General features: G+C 53.1%; 1 protein-coding gene across 1 annotated transcript in view; it reads right to left on the bottom strand.

The window, feature by feature from the left end:
- Window positions 1-16,652, bottom strand: part of KCNQ3 (potassium voltage-gated channel subfamily Q member 3) — a 249,514-nt gene extending 232,862 nt beyond the window's left edge. Inside the window, exon 1 of the mRNA XM_075550576.1 lies at window positions 16,149-16,652. Coding sequence (XP_075406691.1) covers window positions 16,149-16,534 — 386 coding nt within the window. The 5' untranslated portion in view covers window positions 16,535-16,652. The remainder of the gene's footprint in view (window positions 1-16,148) is intronic.
- Window positions 16,653-21,865: the final 5,213 nt, after the last annotated feature.

Genomic DNA, 21,865 nt, shown 5'->3' with positions numbered 1-21,865 from the left:
TAGCCCATGCCGTTTGCCTGCTTCACTCTATTAGCTCATGCAATCCCCGATCCCTGCAGGGGGCTTTCTTACTGTCCTCATTTTGCACCGGAGGTAATGGAAGCCGGGAGAAGTGAAGGAATCCACCCAAGGCCACGACCAGGAGGCCAACACACCCTGCCCAGCTCAAGTTCCGGCTCTAACGGATCTTTCTCATCAGAAGCGTGAGCCCCATTGTCACCCGGCCCCTGCATCACACCCAAACACCGGAGTGCCGGGGACAGAGGATACTGCCCTGCAGCGAGGGTCTGGGTCGGAGTGACCTCCCACTGACAAGAACTCCACTGCCTCCGATTCCAGCCAGAGCACGTCTCACAGCTGGATTCTTCTAGAAGGAAGCAACAAGGTCCCTAGCTTAATTTGTTTCATGCAGTGGTACTAATTAATGTTCCAAACACTGGGGCGTAGGGATTGAGGGGGGTGTGTAGAGGGTGGGCATGGAGGTGAGTTGTGTCTGGATTGCCCAATAAGCAAAGGAAGCTGGTACTGACTCATCTGTAATAAGCAGTTCCACCACTGATCCCTTTACTGACTTTCTTGCCTCACGTGGCCTGTGCTGGTGCACACTTGGATGCAAACAGGCTTATTTTGCTGCTTGTTGGTGGTGCCAATGAGACAGTTCCACCTCGCAGCCACCCGCTGTCCTGTACAGCAGAGTGAGCCTGTCTAGTGTGTGCCATCCTCACGATTGGTATGTTTGCGGGCATTTTTGCAGCACGATGTCAATCCATCTCCTCGAAGGTCTTCCTCTTCAGGGTTCAACCTCTACTTTACCAGGCCTGTGGCCCTTTTCCAGGGACTGGTCTCTCCTGATGACATGCCCCAAGTACCCAAGATGCATCCTCACCACCCTTGCTCCTGAGGTACATCCTGGCTGTCCTTTCTTCTAAGACACATTCATTTAAGGCACGTGCATGCCTTTTGGTGGCTTGATACTTATTTCTTCTTATTGTCAAGTTAATATTCCATTGTATGGATATACAACAGTGTGCTTATTCCTTTGGAAGGACATCTGTGGCCGTGACATGATCTCCTACAAAGGGGTGGAGTCCAGCCTGTCAATCTGGCCGCAGCTGTATAACCTCATTTGAAGGCGCGAAGGGGATAAATAGCTCACTGGAGGCCAGACAGATATACTCTACTGCACATTCCGGATGACAAGCCACATGGAACTACACTGATGCAGCCAGAGTCCTGGAGCTGGAGGAGCCATGTGGAGACCCACACCAGCACTGATGCTTCCACCACCACTGGATCCACAAGACTTTCCACCCACTGACCAATGATATTCCTGCACTTGGCATCATTGCATGAGTCTTAAGAGGAATTTATGGACTAGTATCGGACATATGGGCTAACATTGGACTTATGGACTTGATCTGGACTGGGTTGGGATGTTTCTCAATATACAATTGCTCTTGTCTATAAAGCTCTTTCTTATACACATATGCGTGTCTATGGATTTGCTTCTCTAGTCTACCCAGACTAACACATCTTAGTGCCTTCCAGTTTGCATGATTATCAATGATTATAAAAAGCAACCATACTAGTCCCACTCATCGTAACTACACCACCAGGGTTCATCAATCGCTCATAAAAACCCTCTGTGGATAAGCACGTGCAGTATTTTACGTGGAAAGAAGTTCTTAACACATTAAACACCGGATATTTTTTTACCAATTTACCCAAGTGGCAGGGTATGTTTTCGGCTGTTAGGGTTTTTTTGTATTAAACCATAAATGGGTTTACATCTCATCAACTTTTTATCATATTTATTTATAACTTTGTTTTTGAATATAAAATGGCTCACATTATGAAACAATATTTTGCAATGTACGTGGAACATTATTACTTTTATGAACTATAATCTTCATTAAATGATAAACTTCTTGTAAAAATAATCAACATAATCCATATTATTTTGAAAAACAGTCAAAATAAATACAGTATACCAAACAAAAATACATTCTTTGTTCCCCAGTGTTCATTTGTTGGTATGTTCCTTTGTTATACAATGTACTATTGTTACTGTACCCTACAACTAAACTACACTGAGTGTGCTAATATTATCCCTGAAGCCCTGTGCAAAAATGATCTCCTAGCCCTTTGGTGTGATTAGTTGTGGAGACCTTATCCTAAACAGTTACAAGTGTTTCATATATTGTAGTGAGCATAGGACCTATATATAAACAAAGGTGCCTAGTCTTTTTTTAATGTATGGTACTTTGTATAACATTGTTCTCTGTGAAGCGGTACCTTACAAAATTTGCAAATATACATAGCTTCACTTCTTTTTCCATGGGCAGCGCAAACTCTACAGGCTCTGGTAGGAAATTTCTTTTTTCCATTGCTTGAAATGAACACAGGTTCATGCTGCTTCACGAGTTATCTCGTGATCCGTCCAAACAGATGACGCGCCACACACGAGTGAACTCGGGATCCGTCCGCAACGTGTTAAGTGAGTTTGGGATTACCGAGGAGCAGGATGGCTGCACTGGATGCTAAGACTGTGTGTGACAGTCAGCTTTTGTGTCCACTCGGGTGGGCCAGGATTCTCACTGGTTTGGCAGTTCAGGCCTCCCTGACCTGGCCCCACCCATGATGTGTTTACTTAACTCCAGGATGGGTTCTGCTGTGGGCATCAAAGCAGCTACAATAGGATTAAGGAGGTCATCAGCCTCTTTATTCAGGTCACAGCCCAAATATAATTGAAAGGAAACTTTCTTGGGGGTGTGGCCTACTCTTATTGAAGTAGACACTGTGGGAAGACTTGGGTCTCTATGCTGACCTGGATCCTGCCTCTGTCTCACCCACCTCTGGCTCTCTGGACTTGAATCCACAGTTCGCCACATTGCCTGCGGACACTGGGAGCTATCAGTGACCTGCCATATTGCGTGCCAACCTTGGAGTCATTTATCTCCTCGGCCAGGAACCTTAAGTTATTGACCTTAGCTTCTTCCGCCCGTCTCCACCAGTCTGGGGTCTTCCTGCTCCCAGGCTCATCTTCCTGCTTCATTATTCGTGGCAGACATTCGAGTCAGGAAAAGCTCCAGCTTAACATCTGACCCGCTGACTGACACTGAACTTGACGTGCTTGCTCCTACAGCTGGGTGAGCCACTCTTCGGGGACACATTTCCTTCTTTATATAAACATGCAAGCCACACTGACTTTGCTTCTCTGGAGAATCCAGCCAGCCGAACACACTGCTCTGTAAAAAACCTGCCAAACCGTCTCCCAAATTGGCTAGGTAACCAGCAACAAATGAATGTTCCCACAGCTCGGCACCTTTACCAGGCTTTGACAGTGTCAACCGCAGGGACGATGACCATACAATCTCAGCAACCCAAAGCGGCACTTCTGTCCTATAAGGTTGCTATGAGTCAGAAGAGACCCCATGGCAGTGGGTAAGCTGGTAACAGGTATGCAGTCGTGTCTCATTGCTGTTTTCGTTTACGGTTCCCCAAGGACAAATCACATGAGGAACTTTGTCATATATTTATTGGTGACGTGGCTTTTCAGATATTTTGATCATTTTTTTAATCGGGTCATTCATTTTCTCTTTAATTATAAGAGTTCTTTCTATATTTTGCCATAAGCTCTTGATCAGACCATGTGTTTTACAAATTATTTCCCCTAGGTTATGACCTAGGTTATGTCTTCTTATGTCTTCTTTTACGCTTAACATTAAATTTCAAAACTACTCCTTGGAGAGTGAGAAAATGGAAGATCCAAAAGACAGTTAGGAATAGCGTCCTTTTTGTTTGACTCACACTCATATGTGTAGCCTGTAAAACTCAACCAGCTTTCGCACCACCTTGCGAAACCCTAGACACCACGGAATCATCCGCTGGAAAATGATAGATGTCCAGGCCTGTGATGGCAGCTCGTGTGTGGCGGTGTTAGAAAGGGAACTCGTTAATTTGACTACCTCACAGCTGTGTCACCTTCCACTTCTGGGGGTAGATCGCAGCACTGGCCCTGAAAAACTCCAAGAAAGTCAGGTTATCTTTCTGCGCCTCAGTTTCCCTATTGACACAATAGGAGCCAATTATACACATGCTGTAGTGTTGTCACGGGTTCAAAAGCAACAGCGATGTCTTTCACGGTTAGCACAGCCCACGGACAAAGTCCGTGCATCAAACATGGTGTCGTCATGTGGTATCCTTGAGTAAGTTCCCACTCTCAGTGACCGTAGGGATCATGGAATAAGACAGGGCTTCGTCCTCGCAAGCACTGCTATGCTTGGCGGCATGGTTGCTGCCACGGTGTCCATGTCTCACCGAGGGTCAGCTTCCTTTGGCTGACCCTCTACTCTGCCAAGCAGGATGCTTTCCTCCAAGGACTGACCTCCCTGATCACACGTCCAAGTGTGTGAGATAAAGTCCACTCTCCTGACATCTAAGAAGCACTCAGTTGTCCTTCATCCAAGGCTGGTTTGGACGTTTTCTCGACAGTCCGAGGTAAATTTAATACTCGTCACCAGCATCGTCATTCGGTGCGTTTTAATTATGTTGGCCAACATAAAATAATTGCCAGGATTGTTATTGGCGTCTTAAAATTGAACCCGTTCACTCTCCCCCTCAGTAGAACATGTGGTCTCTGAAACTGGTTTTCTGCTTCGTTTCTAACGAATCTCGGGTGACGTAGCAAAACTCTGCGCTTGACTCAGCTGTCTGCCTCATTCATTCAACATGACCTTGCTCCTCTTCCCTCATGACAGAGCAGAGTCGGCATGGTGCTAGGGTAGAGGTTCTTGTGTTGACTTGGAGAGTAATTTTATCCACTGATATCATCCGTCTCTTAGTAGCACTGGGAAAGAATAAGGAAGGGCCAGCTGACGATCAGATACCCACCGGGAGCCCAATCAGACTCTGGACTTTACAGCCATCTCATTCTATCCTGGCAGTACACCCTGGGATAAGCACATTGCACATTGCTAAAATAACAAGCAGCCATAGTATTCCAAAACTGGGTCTTGCCTAGGTCCTCACCTGCTCCGGCTGCTCGATCTGCCCAGTCTTTGGGTGCTGGTGCTGTGTCTCCCTGCAGCTCATAAGACAGGCCCATGCTCAGGGTGCCATTTCAGGCTCTGGGCATGCTTAGAATGGTTGCTTAACCTCATGAAATTCGCAGCTAGAAACCAATTCCCCCATGCCTTTAGAACAGCTCAATCCATGGTTCACCCAACACTAGGTTTTATGAGCCTGCTGTCTCTAAGGACAATTTACAGGCCTTCCCTCTGGTGTGCGAATAAATCAAACCTTTGTGTTCTGGATGTACAATGCAGCCACGGTCATGGTAATTCCTCACGGGTGATGGAAGAAATGGTCTAGAGGAATGGTGAAATCCACTCCTAATGGCTGGAAACCTACTTCCCTGAACAACATGGACAACTTTCCTAGAGACCAAGCAGATGCAGTAGACACATATAAGAGAGGGGGTTCCGCACTGCTCTGCGGTGCCCCTACCCACCCACCTCACTACCCCAGGAGCTCCTCCGGCAACTGGCTGAGTCCTGCCTGTATCTTCTATGCCTGGTCCACAGCCAGGAGGCTTCTAGCCCTGTGATCACTGTCCCCTGCACAATGACAGAGCAAAACCGGAGTTTGACCAGTAGATACTTGGTAGCATAAAGGGCCCTTGTTGAGATTCATTTCAGGATTCCTGGTAGTGTAGCGGTTATGCATTGGGCTGCTAAACACCAGGTCTACAGTTCTAAACCACCAGCCACTCCATGGCAGAAAACAGGCTTTCCACTCCCGTAAAGAGCTACCATCTCAGAAACCTGCCCTACAGGGTCTCTGTGAGTCAGAATGTGCTCGATGGCAGGGAGTGTGAAGTTTCTGAGTTGAAAGCAAACTGGAGGCCCGAATGGCCACAGTTAACACACTCAATTGCTACCCAGACGGTTGAAGGTTTGAGTCCACCTAGAGGGACAACCTGGAGGGGTTGTCATTTGAGAAGCTGGATTATATGAAGAAGAATACAGCAGCAGGATTGGATGAAGGCTTATTAACAGCCTGCGGTATACAGATGACACAACCTTGCTTACTGGAGTGAGGCGGGATTGGAGCATTTGCTGATAAAAATCAAGGACTGTGCCTTCAGAATGGATTACAACTTAATGTCAAGAAAATCAAAATATCGTGATAAATGGAGAAAAGGCTGAAGTTGTCAAAGATTTAGTCCCGCTTGGGCCACAATCAGTGCTCGTGGAAGCAGCCGTCAAGAGATCAAGTGACACATTGCCTTGGTACAAATCTGCGGCACAAGTCCCCTGTGGAGCATTGAAAAGCAAAGATGTTACTTTGAGGACTAAGGTGTACCTGCCTGACCCGAGTCACGGTATTCTCAGCGGTCTCATGTGCATGTGAAAGTTGGACTTTGACCAAAGAAGAACCGATACATTTAAATGAAGATGCTAGAGAAGAGTCTTGAAGGGACTGTGGACTGCCAGAAGGACAGACAGATCTGTCTTGGGAGAAGCGCGACCAGAATGCTCCTTAGGGGAAAGGATGGAGAGACTTCATCCCACATATTTCAGACACGCCGTCGGGAGAGACAAGTCCCTAGAGGAGGACGACCCGGTGCTCGGTCAAGTAGTGAGTGGGGCAGCAAAAGAGAGGAAGGCCTTTGATGAGACAGACTGCCACCGTGGCTGCCCTGACGGGCTCAAGCTTGGGAACAGCTGTGTCTGTGTGCAGGGCCCGGGGACGGTTTCTTATGTTGTACTTAGGGCCGTTATGAGCTGGAACCACTTGACTGCACCTAACCACACAAAAGGACCCACAGAGCACAGTGCCACTCGAGTGTGCATGGAGTCACCAAGACTCAGAAGCTACTACACAGCCTCTGGTGTGCCAAGGGAAGCGGGAAGGGTTTGCCCGCAAACTTCTTCCCAGGCAAACCAGGGGGTGAAATCATCACTCACACACACACACTCACTTGAAAACTTGCAACTGCCTTCAGTGAGTCACCAAACCAAACTAAACTCACGGACAGGGTAGCGCTGGCCATGGGTTTCCCAGACAGTAGATCTGATGGGAGTAGAAAGCCTCATCTTTCTCCCGAGTCGCAAAGGTGAATGCTAATTGCTTCCACAGGAAACCAGATGAGGTGCCTAGGGCAGAAGGCTCAAACCAAGTTCACGCGGAGCTCTTGCTGTTCCCTCAGGGAAAGATGGCAGCAAGTGGGACGTGTGCACAGGGCCTCCGTTTGAATCTTGTCTCGGGAATGCTAATGTTTCTCTTGTTAGAAATTCGTTAGACGCTCCATTCTTTGAAGGTATCACGCAAGCCACACAAAACAGTGGCATCAGCAGGTCTGCACCGTTTCTAATGCTGACGTAAAACAGCCCCTGGGTGGGTCTGTTGGGCGAGCGGTGTGAACATAGGTACTCGCCCACCTTCCAGCCGGGAGCCACTTCCTGATCCCCAGGGATAACACAGACCCCAGCCTTCCCGGTGCTTCTGAGACTTGGAGGAAGAGTACAGACAGTGGCTCTCAGAGATGCCAGGGAACGGCTCCATAGATCTGTGAGGATCCTTCATGAAGATGGAGGCCTGGGGGCATAGTGGCCGTGCATTGGGCTGCTAACCTCAAGGTCAGCAGTACAAAACCATCTGCCCCAGTAAAGAGTTGGCGGCTCTGACCCCCGCAGGGCAGTTCTACCCTGTCGTACAGGGCCGCTGGGAATCAGAATTGACTCGATGGCAGCAAATTTGGTTTGGGTCACACAGAACGGGTCTCTCCCTCAGCCAGAAGACAGCCTTGAGTTCAAAGCCGAGGAGAAAACACACACCCGGAGACCCTTCAGTGTCATCTTTACCTTTCTTTCTCCTGTGGAACCACTTGAAACCACACCAAAGTCACTGCCGCCACATCCAGGCCGACTCAGAGGGACCCTACAGGGCAGGAGGAACCGCGCTGAACTTCTCTGCCCTGACGCTCCGTCTCTCGGGATCATCAGACCTGGGGAATCGAGCCCTGTGACATCACACATTCCACGAATTAGTTCATTGATTCCTTTTTACAATCTTGAGGCTGGGAATGGTACATCCATCTCTCCTGAAAGGCCACCTGGACGGGGCATACAGCGAATGGAACACGTGATTACAACAGAAAGGTCTCCTGAGTCCATCCTGGGGCACCTTGGAAGGAAAGCCAGGCAACCTACGTACTTCCGAAAGGTCACATCCGCTCGAAGCCCCATGTGGACAGCTGTCCTGGGTGACCCACGAGGCCCCCATGAGTCGACGGCACACTCAATGACAACTGTGTGTGGTCTTACTCGGAGGCTGGGTGGGGTGGTTCTTAGATGAGGAAACTAGGGCTCGTCTATGCGGAGTGCTCTGAGGGCGGGAGGGCTGGGTCGGTGTCCCGAGGTTCTCAGCCACACTTCAGGGAACCATCTCACGGACTCAACCCAAGAAGGACGGAGAAACAGCCCTACAGTGAGTCACAGATATTAGTGACGAGAAACCACCAGGTCACCGTGAGTCAACAGGTGCTGGGGTTACTGAAGAGGCTGCTAATAAGCCCCCAAGTGGATGAAACCATATCGTTATGGTTCTGAATGACTCTTAGTCAAGGTTGAACTAGGAGGAACTCAACCCAAAAACACTGCCCCTGAGTCGGTCCTGACTCAGCACGGCCCTGTACAATGGACCAGAACTGCACCCTTTGGATTTCTGCAGCTATCCATGTTTAGGGGAGCAAAAAGCCTCATCTCCTGCTGAGGGACCGGTGGAGTCCAGCTACTGACCTGGCGGGATGCCCCGCCCATCATTCCCCATCTGTTCCCATCTTTCTTTGTCCGTTCACTGTTCACCTACAACATTCAGGAAGAAAATGTTTTCTTGAGCAACCAACCATCCGCCTCGACTGGCAAAGGCATATTTCAAGCAGGCTTTGCTCATTGCCCACGGAGAGTGTAAGATCCCTACCAGCAAACTACACTTTGTGTGATGGCAAAGTCCTAGGAGGCAGCTGCTCAGGTTGACTTTTCTCCGGATGCACCGCTGATGGGCCTCCAATGGGGGGAGCATCTACACTGAGTGGAGCCACAGCCCTTGGGAGATGGTGACTGGATCCAAGCCTCTCCCAGCCAGAAGTGGGCCCTGAGGCCAGTGAACCTCACTGTGCTGGGCCTCGGTTTCCTCTTCTTGACAAGGAGAATGGACTCTCTGCTGCCTAAGGATGCCTGCCAGCTCTCATTCTCTGCCAAGTGCCTTCCTCACAACAACTAACCCCATCCCCACTGCCATCTAGTCATTTCCAACTCACGGTGACCCTAGAAAACAGTAGAACGGCCCCGTGGGTTTCTGACACTGTGACTCTTTGTGGGCATAGAAAGCCTCCTCTCTCTCCTGCAGAGCGGGTGGTGATTTTGAACTGTTGGCCTTGTGGCCCCACATAAAACCCATAAGCTGTAAACCCGAGGATTTGTTCTACCAGATTGACCAATGATTAAGCTCCGCTGGCATCACGTGGGAGCTTGAGGAGGAAGAAGCATCCCATGACTGATTTGCGTCAATGACAGCTGCAGAACCAGAGGTGGTCAGAAGACCCAGTGTTGATGTCAATCCTATCTCCAATCCAGTTTTCCTCCATCCCCCAATCCCACCCCTGAGAGGTGATGGCCCAAGGAAGCTGACCACCCACAGAGGTGTGGGTGGGTTCCCAGTAAATGTACAGAGACGGTCAGGTGAAAGGATACCCCACAGGAATGGTAGCACATATGCATGAGAATGAATCAACCCTGTTACCTGCTGCTGCCCATTGAATGGTATCCCCACACCCCCAAAAAAATCAAGGTTGTATTCCCTAACCCCCTACGCCCATGGTTGTAATCCTCTCTAGGAATAGGCTGTGTGTTACATTCACCAGGCAGTGTTGGTACAGAGCTGGTCCTGAGCCAGTCTTCCGTGAGATACAAAGGGGTGTTAAGCTCAAGGAAGTCAGGGGGAGATGCCAAGACACACAGGATCTCCACAGAACAAGGACCTTCCTACAGAGCTGACCAAGGCCGGGCGTCTTCTCCAGCTCAGAATCTGGACTGTGAGCTTGCAAAACTGTGAGAGAGCCAGTTCCTGTTTGTTAAGCCGCCCACGTGTGATATTTCTGTCCCAGCAGCACTGGCCGATTATGAGGAGCCCAAGAGACCACTTCGTCGTTGCACCTAGTGGGTCTTCTACAGACAAAGGAACGAACATGCTGCCTGGGAAGGTCAAGCTCCCCCACACACACACACTGCTCTCTCTGCAGGGATCCCTACCCCCACCTATGCAGAGGGCACTCACCGGGCTCCACATTCTACAAATGGGAGACTGTGGGTCTCCAGATCAGCTCCCTGGCTGGGCCATCCAGGCTGCCTCTGACCTTGGCAGAGAGAGCTTGCGCCACCCCAAACCATAAGCACATAGCTAAACCACCTCCCCCTCTTCTTGATACTTCCCTGGCTGTGAGAAGACATCCCGCTTCTCATTTTCATTCTCTCAAAACTTCAACACCCAGACCCAATCCAGCAGGGATTGGGGCGGCGGGGGAGGGGAGGGTGTCAGGAGGAAGGAGAGGGGGAGCAGGAGAGGGAGAGAGAAATCAAGTGGAAACTTGATCCTCTGGAAAACACCAGATCATGTTTAATGTCCAAAATAAAAGTTAAGGATTTTTTTAATGAATGCAAACTTGTCAGGGAAAGCATCCAAGTAATGCAATAATAACTGTATGCTACACTTGACTGAACTGAACACAGGAGCCTTGGTGGCTTAGTGGTTTCTTGCACTGGGCTGCTAACCAGAGGTCAGCAGTTCAAAACCACCAGCCACACTGAGGGTGAGCCCTGCACCAGTGGGCATCGGTAATGAGATGGGCAGCCTTGGCACAGCCCTGGGGCAGCTCTACTAGGCCCTGAGGAGCCCTCTGAGTTGGAAACCAATTCAAAGGCAGTGGGTGTGGGGTTTTTGAAGTCAGAGTTGCTGGATTCAAATCTGCATCTTAACAAGATCCTCTGTGAATCAGATGCACATCAAACTTGGAGAAACACTTATTATTCAAGAAGCAGCCCCCAGGCCTGGGCAGGAACCCATCAGAAAAGCAGGGACAGGCATCTCCCCGCTGCCCCCTGGACTGTCTTCTGAGGACAACCGGGATATAAAGAAGGACCCACCCCACTCGGGACAGCAGACCCCACGTGTGAACGCAGCTCTACCACCCAGCAGACTGCGAGAGGAGACGCTGGGCATATCCCAGAACCTCGCCGGCACCATGATTCATCTGCAGAGGAGCGATGTTGGTCACCCTCCCCCAGCACTGCTGGCAGCCTGGGAGGAGGTCTGTTCCCAGAAGGCGAAACTGGCAGTGTGGTCACAGGCCCTCCCAGCAGCCAGCCTCACTACCACCCCAAGCCAGGCTTCGTCCTGAGAACCAGAAGGAGGCAGGGCTGATGTCATCAGGAGGGCAAGAGGTGGGGGACATCCACTGCCAAGGAATGGATTCTGACTTGTGGGGATCCTCTCTAGGGTTTCTGATGGGACAGACAGCCTCCTCTGTCTCCCATGGAGTCACTAGTGGGTCTGATCCACCAACGTGGCGGTTAGCAGTCCGACACCCAAACCACAGGAGGTCACCAGGTATGCGCCCCGTCTAGGCGTCTCATCAATAAATCTCCCCTCCACCCTCGGAGCAGGCATGAGACGCCTCAGAGAGAGCCTACGGTGCTGAGTCCGGACAGGTGAGCGGCTTGCTCCAGCTCACACAGCCCATAAGAGGCAGACCCGCCCAACTGCAGAGACCCTGCCCCACCACGCCACCACACCATGCAGGGCAGTCTCTCACCCGCCCCGAAGGCTGGCAATGAGAAGGGAGGCGATGCTAAAGGGAAGTGAGTGCCCTGCAAAGACATGGGTGCATGGAGAGCAGTCAGAAAACAAACACAAAGGAGGGGATGAGGAAGACGCTCTGGGAAGTAGAGGTGAGTAAACAAGTAAGAGGCAGGGAAATGGGGGTGGGGATGGGGGAGAGAGAATATACACTAGAAAAGAAAAATGACATGGTTGATGCCATCAACGCCATTGACGGTGGACCAGATGACCGAATTCTGAGGTTCTTTGGTCTGTGTGAAATATAGCATGTAAGTTTTCATTGTATTGGTTCATTTACTGCTAGATCCCTAATGTTTAGGCGATTGCCTGATACAGAGACCCCCCCCCCACACACACACACACACAAAAACACCAAGCCCACTGCCCTTGAGTCCTGATGCAGGTGACTCTATACAATGTTTCTGAGGCTGTGAAATCATTCTGGGACCAGACAGCCTCATCTTTCCCCAACGGAGTGCTGGGTGGTTTGGAACTGTCATCCTTGTGGTTAACAGTCCAGTGTGAAGCGACAGCACCACAGGGGCTCCTTTTGATACAGAGGAGGCAATCAGGACACCACTGTGGAGCAGGTATCAGGAACAAAAGCACAGACAATGACCCTTCACGGGGAGTTCCCCGTGCACAGTGCCCTGCTCATCCTTCACAGCTCCCATGTGTTGGAGGCAAAGTGGAAGCTTGGATCTAGCCACTAGTCTGAGGTCACACAAGGGTCTGAGTACAGTACAGCCAAGAAGACTGCATGTACCCTGGAATGGAAACGGGTTGCATAAATAAATCATTCTTAGAAGAAATCTCACTCGAATGTGGCATCGAGGTGAGGATGGCCGAGGATGGGCAAAAACCGGGAACCCTCTGTGCGACGGGCTAACCCAGCAGCTGCCAGGGCCTCCCACGCACTGTCAGCCACGAAGGTGGCACAAGACTGGGCGAGCCTGAGTCCCAGCCAACTCAATGCCTGATTGAGATTCAGATTCCACGAACAGGCAGCAGAGGTCCAGGTGCTCGGCTGAGTGCTTGATTTTAACATTCGATTTGTCCACACTATTTCCTTTAAGCCTCGAAGCTGCCCCTTTACAGAGCCATGCTGTGATCCCCAATGTGCAGGCCCTGGTGGCTCACTCCTAGTCCCACACCCTGGAGGCTGTTCTGGCTTTAGCTGGGGTGGCAGTGATTGTGCTGTCGCAATGTCCTGGTTAACCAGAATCCTAAGAGAATCCTTTTCACTCAAGCAAATCCCACCTGAGTTCTCTCCATGATCCACATAGCCTGTGGGCATGGAGAATCCCATAGTCACAGCTGCCGCCCTGAAGGTGTTCCCAGATGGCCGGGAGGAGACAAGCTAACAGCTCAGCCCAGTGCCAGGTGCCAACCCCAATGGTGGAAGAAGCTTCAGGGTGGGCAACCCCACCTCACCAAGAAGACCCTTGGCTGGTTCTGGATGAAGGTGGGGGAAGTATGGGACAGGTTTGTGTGCCCAGTGGAGTAAGGTGAGTGCGAGGGGAGGCATTTGATGCCCACGGATAATGAATTCTACATTCCACAGGCCAGAGAAAAACAGCCTCTCAGCTCATGAGTCTGATTCCTTTAAAAGAAAAAAAAATGTACTAAGCTTACTGTGGTCAGCCCAATTTCCTGGTCCCCCTCTTGCCACTGACCACATCCCAGAAGAGGGGAATGGATGCTTCGGACCACACATTTCAATGTCTTGCAAAATCCTGAATCATCAATGAACCGTTCAATCGTGCTCCTTTGACGGGACTTTCTGGGAAGACCGGAGGAGGGACGCAAACCGAATACGCTGTCTAAACCTGCCTGAACATCCGCAGCTCAAAACAGCCCTGTGAAACGCCCACCCTAGCGGCAGCCCCAGCCCCACCACCTCTCCCAGCCCGCGCATGGCTCACCACCTGGGCAACTCCACTTCTAGCCATTTCCAGCGCAGGTTAGCAAAGGGGAGGCAGAGCCCTGTGTGGCCAGTGGGGGCAGGGACAGCTAGGGAAATGCCCGAGGTTGGCAGAAGGCTGGAACTAGAATCTGGACTCAGAAACAGAGCTGACCCATGGTCACTTGTGAACCCCAGAACACGTTCGCTGCGATGTCTGCACCCTCCACAAGTCTGCATGTCCTCACTTATGCATCAGAGGTGAGAGTTCACACCTCACAGGAACAAGCTGAGGGGGTGATCGAGGAGAGATGTGTACGTGGATGAAGATGCCTTAACCGGGACATTTAACTAAGCCCACCTTCTTCCTAAGGTTCGTTTTCCTGCATCTTCATGGAACCTGGGGCTATGCATCTTGGCAGTCACATCTGTGTCCTTCTAGGGAAGAACTATGACATCCATCAGTAGATGGTTGGCAACCTCCTCCCAGTCTGGGCACGACAGGCCCAGAGGTGCTGACTGTGGGAGGGGAGGGGCAGACCACACACTGAGATGGGCCCTGAAGCCAGTGCAGGGTTCTATAGACCGTTGCATGTGAGAAACACATGTGGCTGAGTATACACGCATGTGTGCACTCAGGATCTGCTGGGACCTTTTTCATTGGCACATACTCTAGCATTAATGTCCCTTACATTATGCCTTGGACCACCTGAAGAGGACAAACCAAAGAGGACCTGCTGTTCATTAGCCAGGTCCCCTGCAGGTCACACGCACATACACACGACTAACACCCATCCCCCAACGCCAATTACAGCTGACTGCCTCGCACCCCTGCTAGCCCCAGGAGAAGTCCTCTCCTCTCCTCTCCTTTCCTCAGGATCTAATTCTCCAGAAAGATACCTGTTGCTAAGTCGGAGGTCCTGTGCTGAGGCCCCCACCTGGTGGTCACATTAGGAAAAGCGCTCCCAGCCAGCCAGGAGAGACTGGCGGTTGAAGTGGCGCCTGGGCTTCTAAAGTCCCTACTGTCACATATGTCAGGGGTCACCCTGTAGCAGGAGAAGAGAGGCATCCACAGGCCCAGGCAACTGGGCCAAGTCTTGGCCCAACCTCTAGCAGACATCCATGGAAGCAGCCAGCAGAAGTGCTCAACCCGGGCCAGGAGGCCATGGGACACTGGCAGAGCCTGTGGCCTGAGATGTGCCAACCGCCTGGATGCACCATCCGGGCATGCAACCACCTCACCCCCTTTTCTCCCCCTCCCCACATACAGGGGGGCAGGTTCCATCTGGAGTGTCAGGTACTGCAGGGAGTTGGAGCTGCCTTCCAGCCAGGCACCCGAAAAGCTAAAGAGGATCTTCCTCAAGGCTTAGGGACCTTCAGGCTAGCCCAGGTCCTTCCCACCCATCCCCAGCACCCACACCGAGGCAGAGCAAGAGCAGAGACAGCAGTAGGAACCAATGGGCTATCTGAACCCAAATCAGAGATGGAAGCAACCCAGCCCGCGGCTACCAGTCCATTCTGACTGGAGGCCAACCTCACCAGGGTTTCCAGACTGAACCTTGAAGCCAGCAGACAGCCCCAGCTTCCCCCCAGTGCCAGGGGTGGGAGTGTTTAAACCATCTACCTTGAACTTAGCAGCTCAATACCTAAGCTACACGGCCACCAGGGCTCCTTAATCAGGCAGTTCAGCCAGAATAACACTACCCAGCCCTCAACTCCTGGCTCAGTTCGGCTTCATCCCTTCAGTCTAGGCATAAAGCCACACACACACTCCCATTCACTTCCCTGAAAGGAACCCAAAGATGGACATTTTGGCCAGTCCTAGCCATCAATTAGAACCACATCAGATCCTTTCTAAACCAAGATTGGGGTGCGGTGGGGCTGGAGGGGCTGAGAAAAAGCACAGTAAGGCAGCCACGCGCACAGACACAAACACCCCTCCCACCCCTCCCCAGCCACGGTGGGCTGTGTGCACCGCCCCACCCCCTGCCGCCTCAACTCCAGGCAGTCTCTCCCAGACTCTGCTTGCCTGAAAAAAGGGTCCCAGGCCAGGCAGAAACACAGGGCGCCTGGGGAAATGGGTGGCGGCTACTTAATCCAGCCCAACCCTCAAATTGATTAAGCCTCATACCGACACCCTGAGATGGTGTCTTCAACGCACAATCTCCAAATGAATGGGGGTGTCACGCTCCCAGGTTTTAAGCCCGGACCCCCTGTCCGCGGAGCAGGTCACAGGCTCACCAACACACAGCAGAGGGGCACGCACTGGGCAAGATGCTCAGTCCCGCGCCCTGCGCCCCACCCCGCGCCGCCGCCGAGGGGCGCCCGGAGGCCGGGTACTCACACGAGCGCGTGGTAGAGCAGCGCCCAGCCCCGCGGTCTCTCGAGGGCGTCGTAGATCAAAGTTTGGATGCGCCGGTACTTGGCGTTGTTCCTCTTGGCCGGGCGGCTCAGGGGGGTCTTGGCCAGGAGCCCGATGCCCTGCGGGGTCCTCCGCTGGCCCTCGTCGCGGCCGCTGCCCTCCAGGAGCAGGGTCCCGTCTTTGTCAGCGCCGGCCCCGAGCGCCAAGGTGACTTGTTCAACGTCGCCGGGCGCCAGCCCCACTTTCCGCTCCTCGTCGCTGGCCGCCGCCGCGTCCCCCCCGGCCGGGTTAGCGGCCCCGCCGCCTCCGCCGCCCCCGTCTTCGCCGCCGCCAGCCGCCCCCGCCGCCCTGCGCGCCTTGAGCCCCATCTGCCTCGCCCCCGCCGGCCGCGTCGCCTTCTCCGCCGCTGCTCAGGGAAGAAGGGGCGCTCGGGGTGCGTGGACCAGGCGGCGGCGGCGGCTGCAAGCCCGGGAACTCCAATGCCATGATCCGTGCGCCCCTCCCCACCCAGCCCCCCAAAAGCAGGCAAGCGCGGGAGCCCCGGGGGGCACGGGCTTCCGGGCTGGGGGCCGGGGGTCACATTCCGCGCACCTCCGCCGCAGGACCCCGAGGGGCGCGGGCCGGGGCCGCGGGGGGCCGGCGAGGGCGCGCGAGGCGCCGCGGAGGCGCTAGGGCGCGCGGCGGCGAGAGCCTGGCACCGGCGCTCGGGGGCGGCGGCGGCGGCACCCGGGCCGGCGAGCCCGAGGCTGCATCGCAGTTTATTTACAAGCCGGGTGCCAGCCGCCCGCCCTCCGCCCGCTGCACGCGCCGCCGCCTCCTCCCTCCTCCGCGCGCCCCGCGCCCCGCCCGCTCCACCCGCGCGGCAGCAGGGAGCGCGCCGCGAGCCGGGCACACGCCGCCGCCGCCGCCGCTGCCGCCGCCCTCGCCAGGGTGGGGCCCCATTGTCCCGCCCCGTCGCGGCGGCTGGCCCGCTGGCGCCCGGCCCGCCCCACTGCCCCCCACCCCTGTGGGCCCCGCGGGCCGGGGATCGCCAGGCCCCGCGGGCTGCCGCGGCCACGCGAGGTTCCCGTGGGCCCTGGGATTCCCCCGGGGCGGGGCCTGGAAGGGAGAGAGGTCTGGGAGGTGGGTCTGCGGGAAGGCTTCGCTCCCTCTGAGTGGCCTCAGCTGTGTCTCACCCCCCTGCCCTACCCTCCTTTGCTTAGGAGTCAAATCCAAGTTGTCTAAATGGAAGAGGCAGTGCGCGCGCCCCGAAACCGGCCTGCTCAGAGCAGCCAACTCCAGGGACTGCCTAATGCTCTTGGGCCCTGATTCAAGGTGGAAAGGAGTTCAGATGGCACAGGGTGAAGTGTCCAGCTGTGAACCTTAAGGTCCCCAGTGAGAACCTGGGGGAGGAGGTGGCACTCAGCTTCCGGAAAGCTGGGAACCCTCCGGGGAAGTTCTGTCTTGTCCTACAGGGTGGCTATGAGCCTGTCCACTCATGCCAGTGGCTTTCGGTTTGGCAGTCAAGGTGCATACAGCTGTCCTTGCCTCCCCCAACTGCTGGCTCCAGTGGGCAGAGCGCTGACAAATAGAAAGAACGCAGGGAACCAAACTAAAGGGATCCCCTCTACTCCTGGGCTTCGGGCCAGTCATTTCCTCTCCATGAGCTAAGGTTTCCGTCATTCAGACCCTAAACCCACAGATGCCTTATCCTGAGAGAGGCAGTGTCCAGCGGCTTGAAGGCACAAGGGCCCTAAGAGAACATTCCATAAGTTGGTGTTATTATGGAGTCAGTGCCAACCCATAGCGACCCAGTGCACAGCGGAAGGATACACTGCCTGGTCCTGTGCCATCCTCACAATGGTCCCTATGCCTGAGCCCATTGTTGCAGCCACCTAAAACCCTAAGCATAGAATGGAAACACTGTTCTGTAAGAGAAGAGGACAAGACCAGGAGACCGAGCATCATTTCTGAGCCCAGTGCGTGCACCTGGAAAACAAGTCAGGGTGTGTGGGGAAGAGAGGGGGTCGCACCTCTGAGGAGGCTGGTCCTGGTAGGCCTCATGGTGGAGGTGGCATTTTGAAGCTCAATCTCAGTGACATATTAGGGAAGCTAAGTAAATATCCAGAAGGGCCTTCTTTCTATCAGGTGCCCAGGTCAAGAGGCCGGTGTGCTTGAGAACCCCGAATACTGGGCAGAGTAGAGGAGGGAGAGGCTGATAAGGAAAGGTGGGTTCAGTAAGAGAATCCTCACCTTCTGCGTGTGGGAGACAGCCAACCAGGCACCTCAAACACAGCCACAACCCCCTGCCAGTGGAGGCGTGGGGTTTGCTATGATTTAAAGCAAGATGGAGCAGAGCTTCCAGACTAAGACAGGCTTGGATGGCCTGTTGACCTGGAAATCAACCAGGAACACGTATGGATCACAATGCCCTGATCTTGTTGTGAGGGAGGTGTTCTTGATGAAGGCCAACATCACAACCGCTGACAACAGACCAGCCTGGTAAACCCTGACCAAGGTCAGGGAGGGTCTCACCCCCACCCCCAGGGATCCCTGCTGCCTGTGGCTCCTACTGATTCCCAGGCTCTGGCTGAGATGGAGGTCAGGGCTGTGAGCAAGACCACATGAGGAATCTACCCAAGTGTTAGCAGGACTTGGAGCCCTGGAATGGAATCCAGCTCTGGATTTGCCTGGGGCAGCTAGGACTAACAAGAAAGGGTGGGGGTGGGGGAGTACAGATTTTTTTTTGGTGTGGGGGGGGAGTGGGAGGACCTGCAGAGGACTGGCAGAGGTATCAGAACCAAGTGTTTTATGAAGAGAGTTAAAGTATACTGCATGGTTACAATAATCAAAACAGTGTGGCGTTGGCACCAAAATGTACTGCTTGGTACAGCAGATCAGTTTGCCCAGAAATGAACTCCCATATGAGAACCTGTTATAAAATAGTAAGAATACACAACCCAGGGCGGAGGATGTTCGTCTGTCATTGGCTGTGCGGTGGGTTTTGAGAGGTTTGTACAGCTTATGGAAATGTATTGGGAAAAGCCACTGGGCAGAGTGGGACCCCTGTCAGTACTGATGTCGCAGAGCACTGATGGCACACTTATTCTGTGCTCGGCTGCTAATTAAAAGGTCACCAGTTTGAACCTGCCAGTCACTCGGGTAGAGAAAGATGGGGCAGTGTGCTTCTATACATTGGAAACCCAATGAGACCGTTCTATTCTGGCCTATAGGGAGCCAGACCAGTCTAAATGGATACCAGGGCAAGGGAACTGATTGTTTTGTGTTGTTATGGCAACGCTCAGTGATGAACTGGTGTATAATCCACTCCAAGTGAAGATTCAGTTAATGGAAATTAAAGGAAATTTCCCAGATTAAAAAGCTTCCCAATGGGAACTGTGCACCTAAAGCATGCTCGTGTCCACTTGTAACCCCACCCCTCTCAGTGCAACACACACACACACACACACACACACACACACACACACACACACTTTCTCTCCGGTCTCAATCCCTACCTCCTAGGGAACCATTCTCTCTTCCCATCCAACTACCTACCTAAAGTTGACCCTGTCCTCAATCCCCGTCTATCCCATTCCTTGTTCTATTTCTTTATAACGTGGAAGGTGGCGTGCTCATCCATTAACTGAGAGGTTGGGGTTCAAACCCACTCCGAGAGGTCTTAGAACCCTGCTTCTGAAAGATCAACCGTTGACCACCCTCTGGGGCTCAGGTCTGCTCTGCACCTCCATGGGGTCCTGCCAGGTGGGGTCCACGGTGGCAGCTATTGTTAGTAATCCATTTCTGGGGCGGGAGGGTGGGCTCCATCTGCTGATCCTTCACCAAGCACCAGGTCTTTTTCTAGTGCTTGCTCTTTCCGGATGACATGCCCAAAGGAAGTGAGCACCAGCCTCCCTTCTAAGGAGGATTCTGGTCGTACGTCTCCTGAGGTTGGTTTATGGTTTTTCTGGTCATCCAGACTCTGTGCCGTTCCTCACCAAGCGCTGTCCGTGGAATGCATGCATTCTTGGGCGGTCTTCCTGCCTCATGCCTACGAGGTGATTGAGGAGACCCAGGCGTGGGCCCCCCACACCTTGCTCATCCAAGTGGCATTGTTGTTGTCGAGTTGACGCCAATGCGCAGCACCCCTAGAGGACAGAGTGCAGCTGCCCCTAAGGCGTCCTCGAAAGTAATGTTTAGGAAAAGAGATGGCTGGTCTTTTCTCCGGTGGAGCAGCTGGTGAGTACCAGCCACCAGCCTCGGGAGTTGCCATCAGGCTCTTTAGCTTCCAGGAAACAGGAATCCCTCTGCGTGGTACTCACCGCCAAACCAAACAGTAAAACAAGACGTCCCTTGCGGTGGAGTCTGGTTCCTCTCATCATGACCCCTGCAGGACTAAGTAGAACAGTCCCATTGATGGCCAAGGCTTTAACCTTTAGAGAATGGCCGACTGCCGCGTCTTCCTCTCAGGGAGCAGCTGGTGGGTTTGAATCACCCCCCTTGGGGTTGGCAGCTGAGCGCTTCACCACTGTGCCCCCACCTCCTCCATCACGTCGATGAGGTTGCAGGGGTTGCTGTTGGGTGCCATCAAGTCAATTCTGCCCGTAGCAAGCCCATGCGCCACAGAGGCTAACACTGCCCGGTCCTGCGCCATCCTCACAAGTTCCTGTGTGTGAGCCCGCGGTCACAGCCACCGTGTCGGTCCATCTCATCGAGGGTCTTCCTCGTTTTCTTTGCCCCTCCACTGCACCCAGCACGATGTCCTTCTCCAGGGACTGCTCTCTCCTGGCAACCGGTCCCAAGTGTGTGAGACAAAGTCTCAGCATCCCTGCCTCTAAGGACTACTCTGGCCGTACTTCTTCCAGGACATGACATTGAGGGCAGGTGAATTCTTTAACCTTCGCAGGAAAGGCTCCTTCTTAGACACTCGTCAGAAAGGGGCAGAGGACTTTCTGAGCCCCACTTCCTGCTTCTGCGAGACTGGTTTCCTGTGACTGCTCACACCAAGACCTAAGAGGACTAGCAGCATGCTCTGCAGGAAGATGACAGAGACTTCAGTGACAGCTGTGACTACTGCACTCAAGTGACAGAGTAGACTCTGAGGTCCACACGACTATGCTAGAGGCTGCCTGTCCTGTCCTCTTACTCTGCTCCCCAAATCACTGAATGACTCTCGTAGTACTTTTTTAATTGACTTTTTGTTAACTGGTGCTCAAGAAATACTGAGTGGATGTTTTTAAAAGTATGAAATATAAATCAGCGGGGGGGGGGGGAGCAGAAGCAATCATCTGTCACCTCATGAACCTAGAAATATGCTCAGTCCATATTCTGGTGGAGAAGCCCTGTGGCTCATGCGTTGGGCAGCTAACTGCAAGGTCAGCAGGTCGAATCCACCAGCCGCACCTTGGGGGAAAGATGAGGCTTTCGACCCCCATAAAATGCTATCATCTCAGACAACCACAGGGCGCAGTTGTACCCTGTTCTATAGGGTTGCTATGAGTCAGAATCAACTGGAAGGCAGTGAGGGAGTGTCTTCTGTCAGAGACGACAGACAGCACCACTACATGCCTAGCCTGCAAAGTGTGGGGGGCCTGTGCTGAGTCCCTTCCCCCAGAACCTGCCAACCACCAGTGGCAGGTGGGTTCCGATGGACCCTGCCATTATGAGTGGGGGTGAAGGTGTGTCCTCACACAGACACACATCCTGGATAGAGAAAGCCT

The sequence above is a fragment of the Tenrec ecaudatus genome, chromosome 5, assembly GCF_050624435.1.
Source record: "Tenrec ecaudatus isolate mTenEca1 chromosome 5, mTenEca1.hap1, whole genome shotgun sequence".
In the NCBI taxonomy this organism is placed as follows: Eukaryota; Metazoa; Chordata; class Mammalia; order Afrosoricida; family Tenrecidae; genus Tenrec; species Tenrec ecaudatus.
Note: the sequence above shows the minus strand (reverse complement) of the source record. Positions and strands in the feature narration are given on the sequence as shown.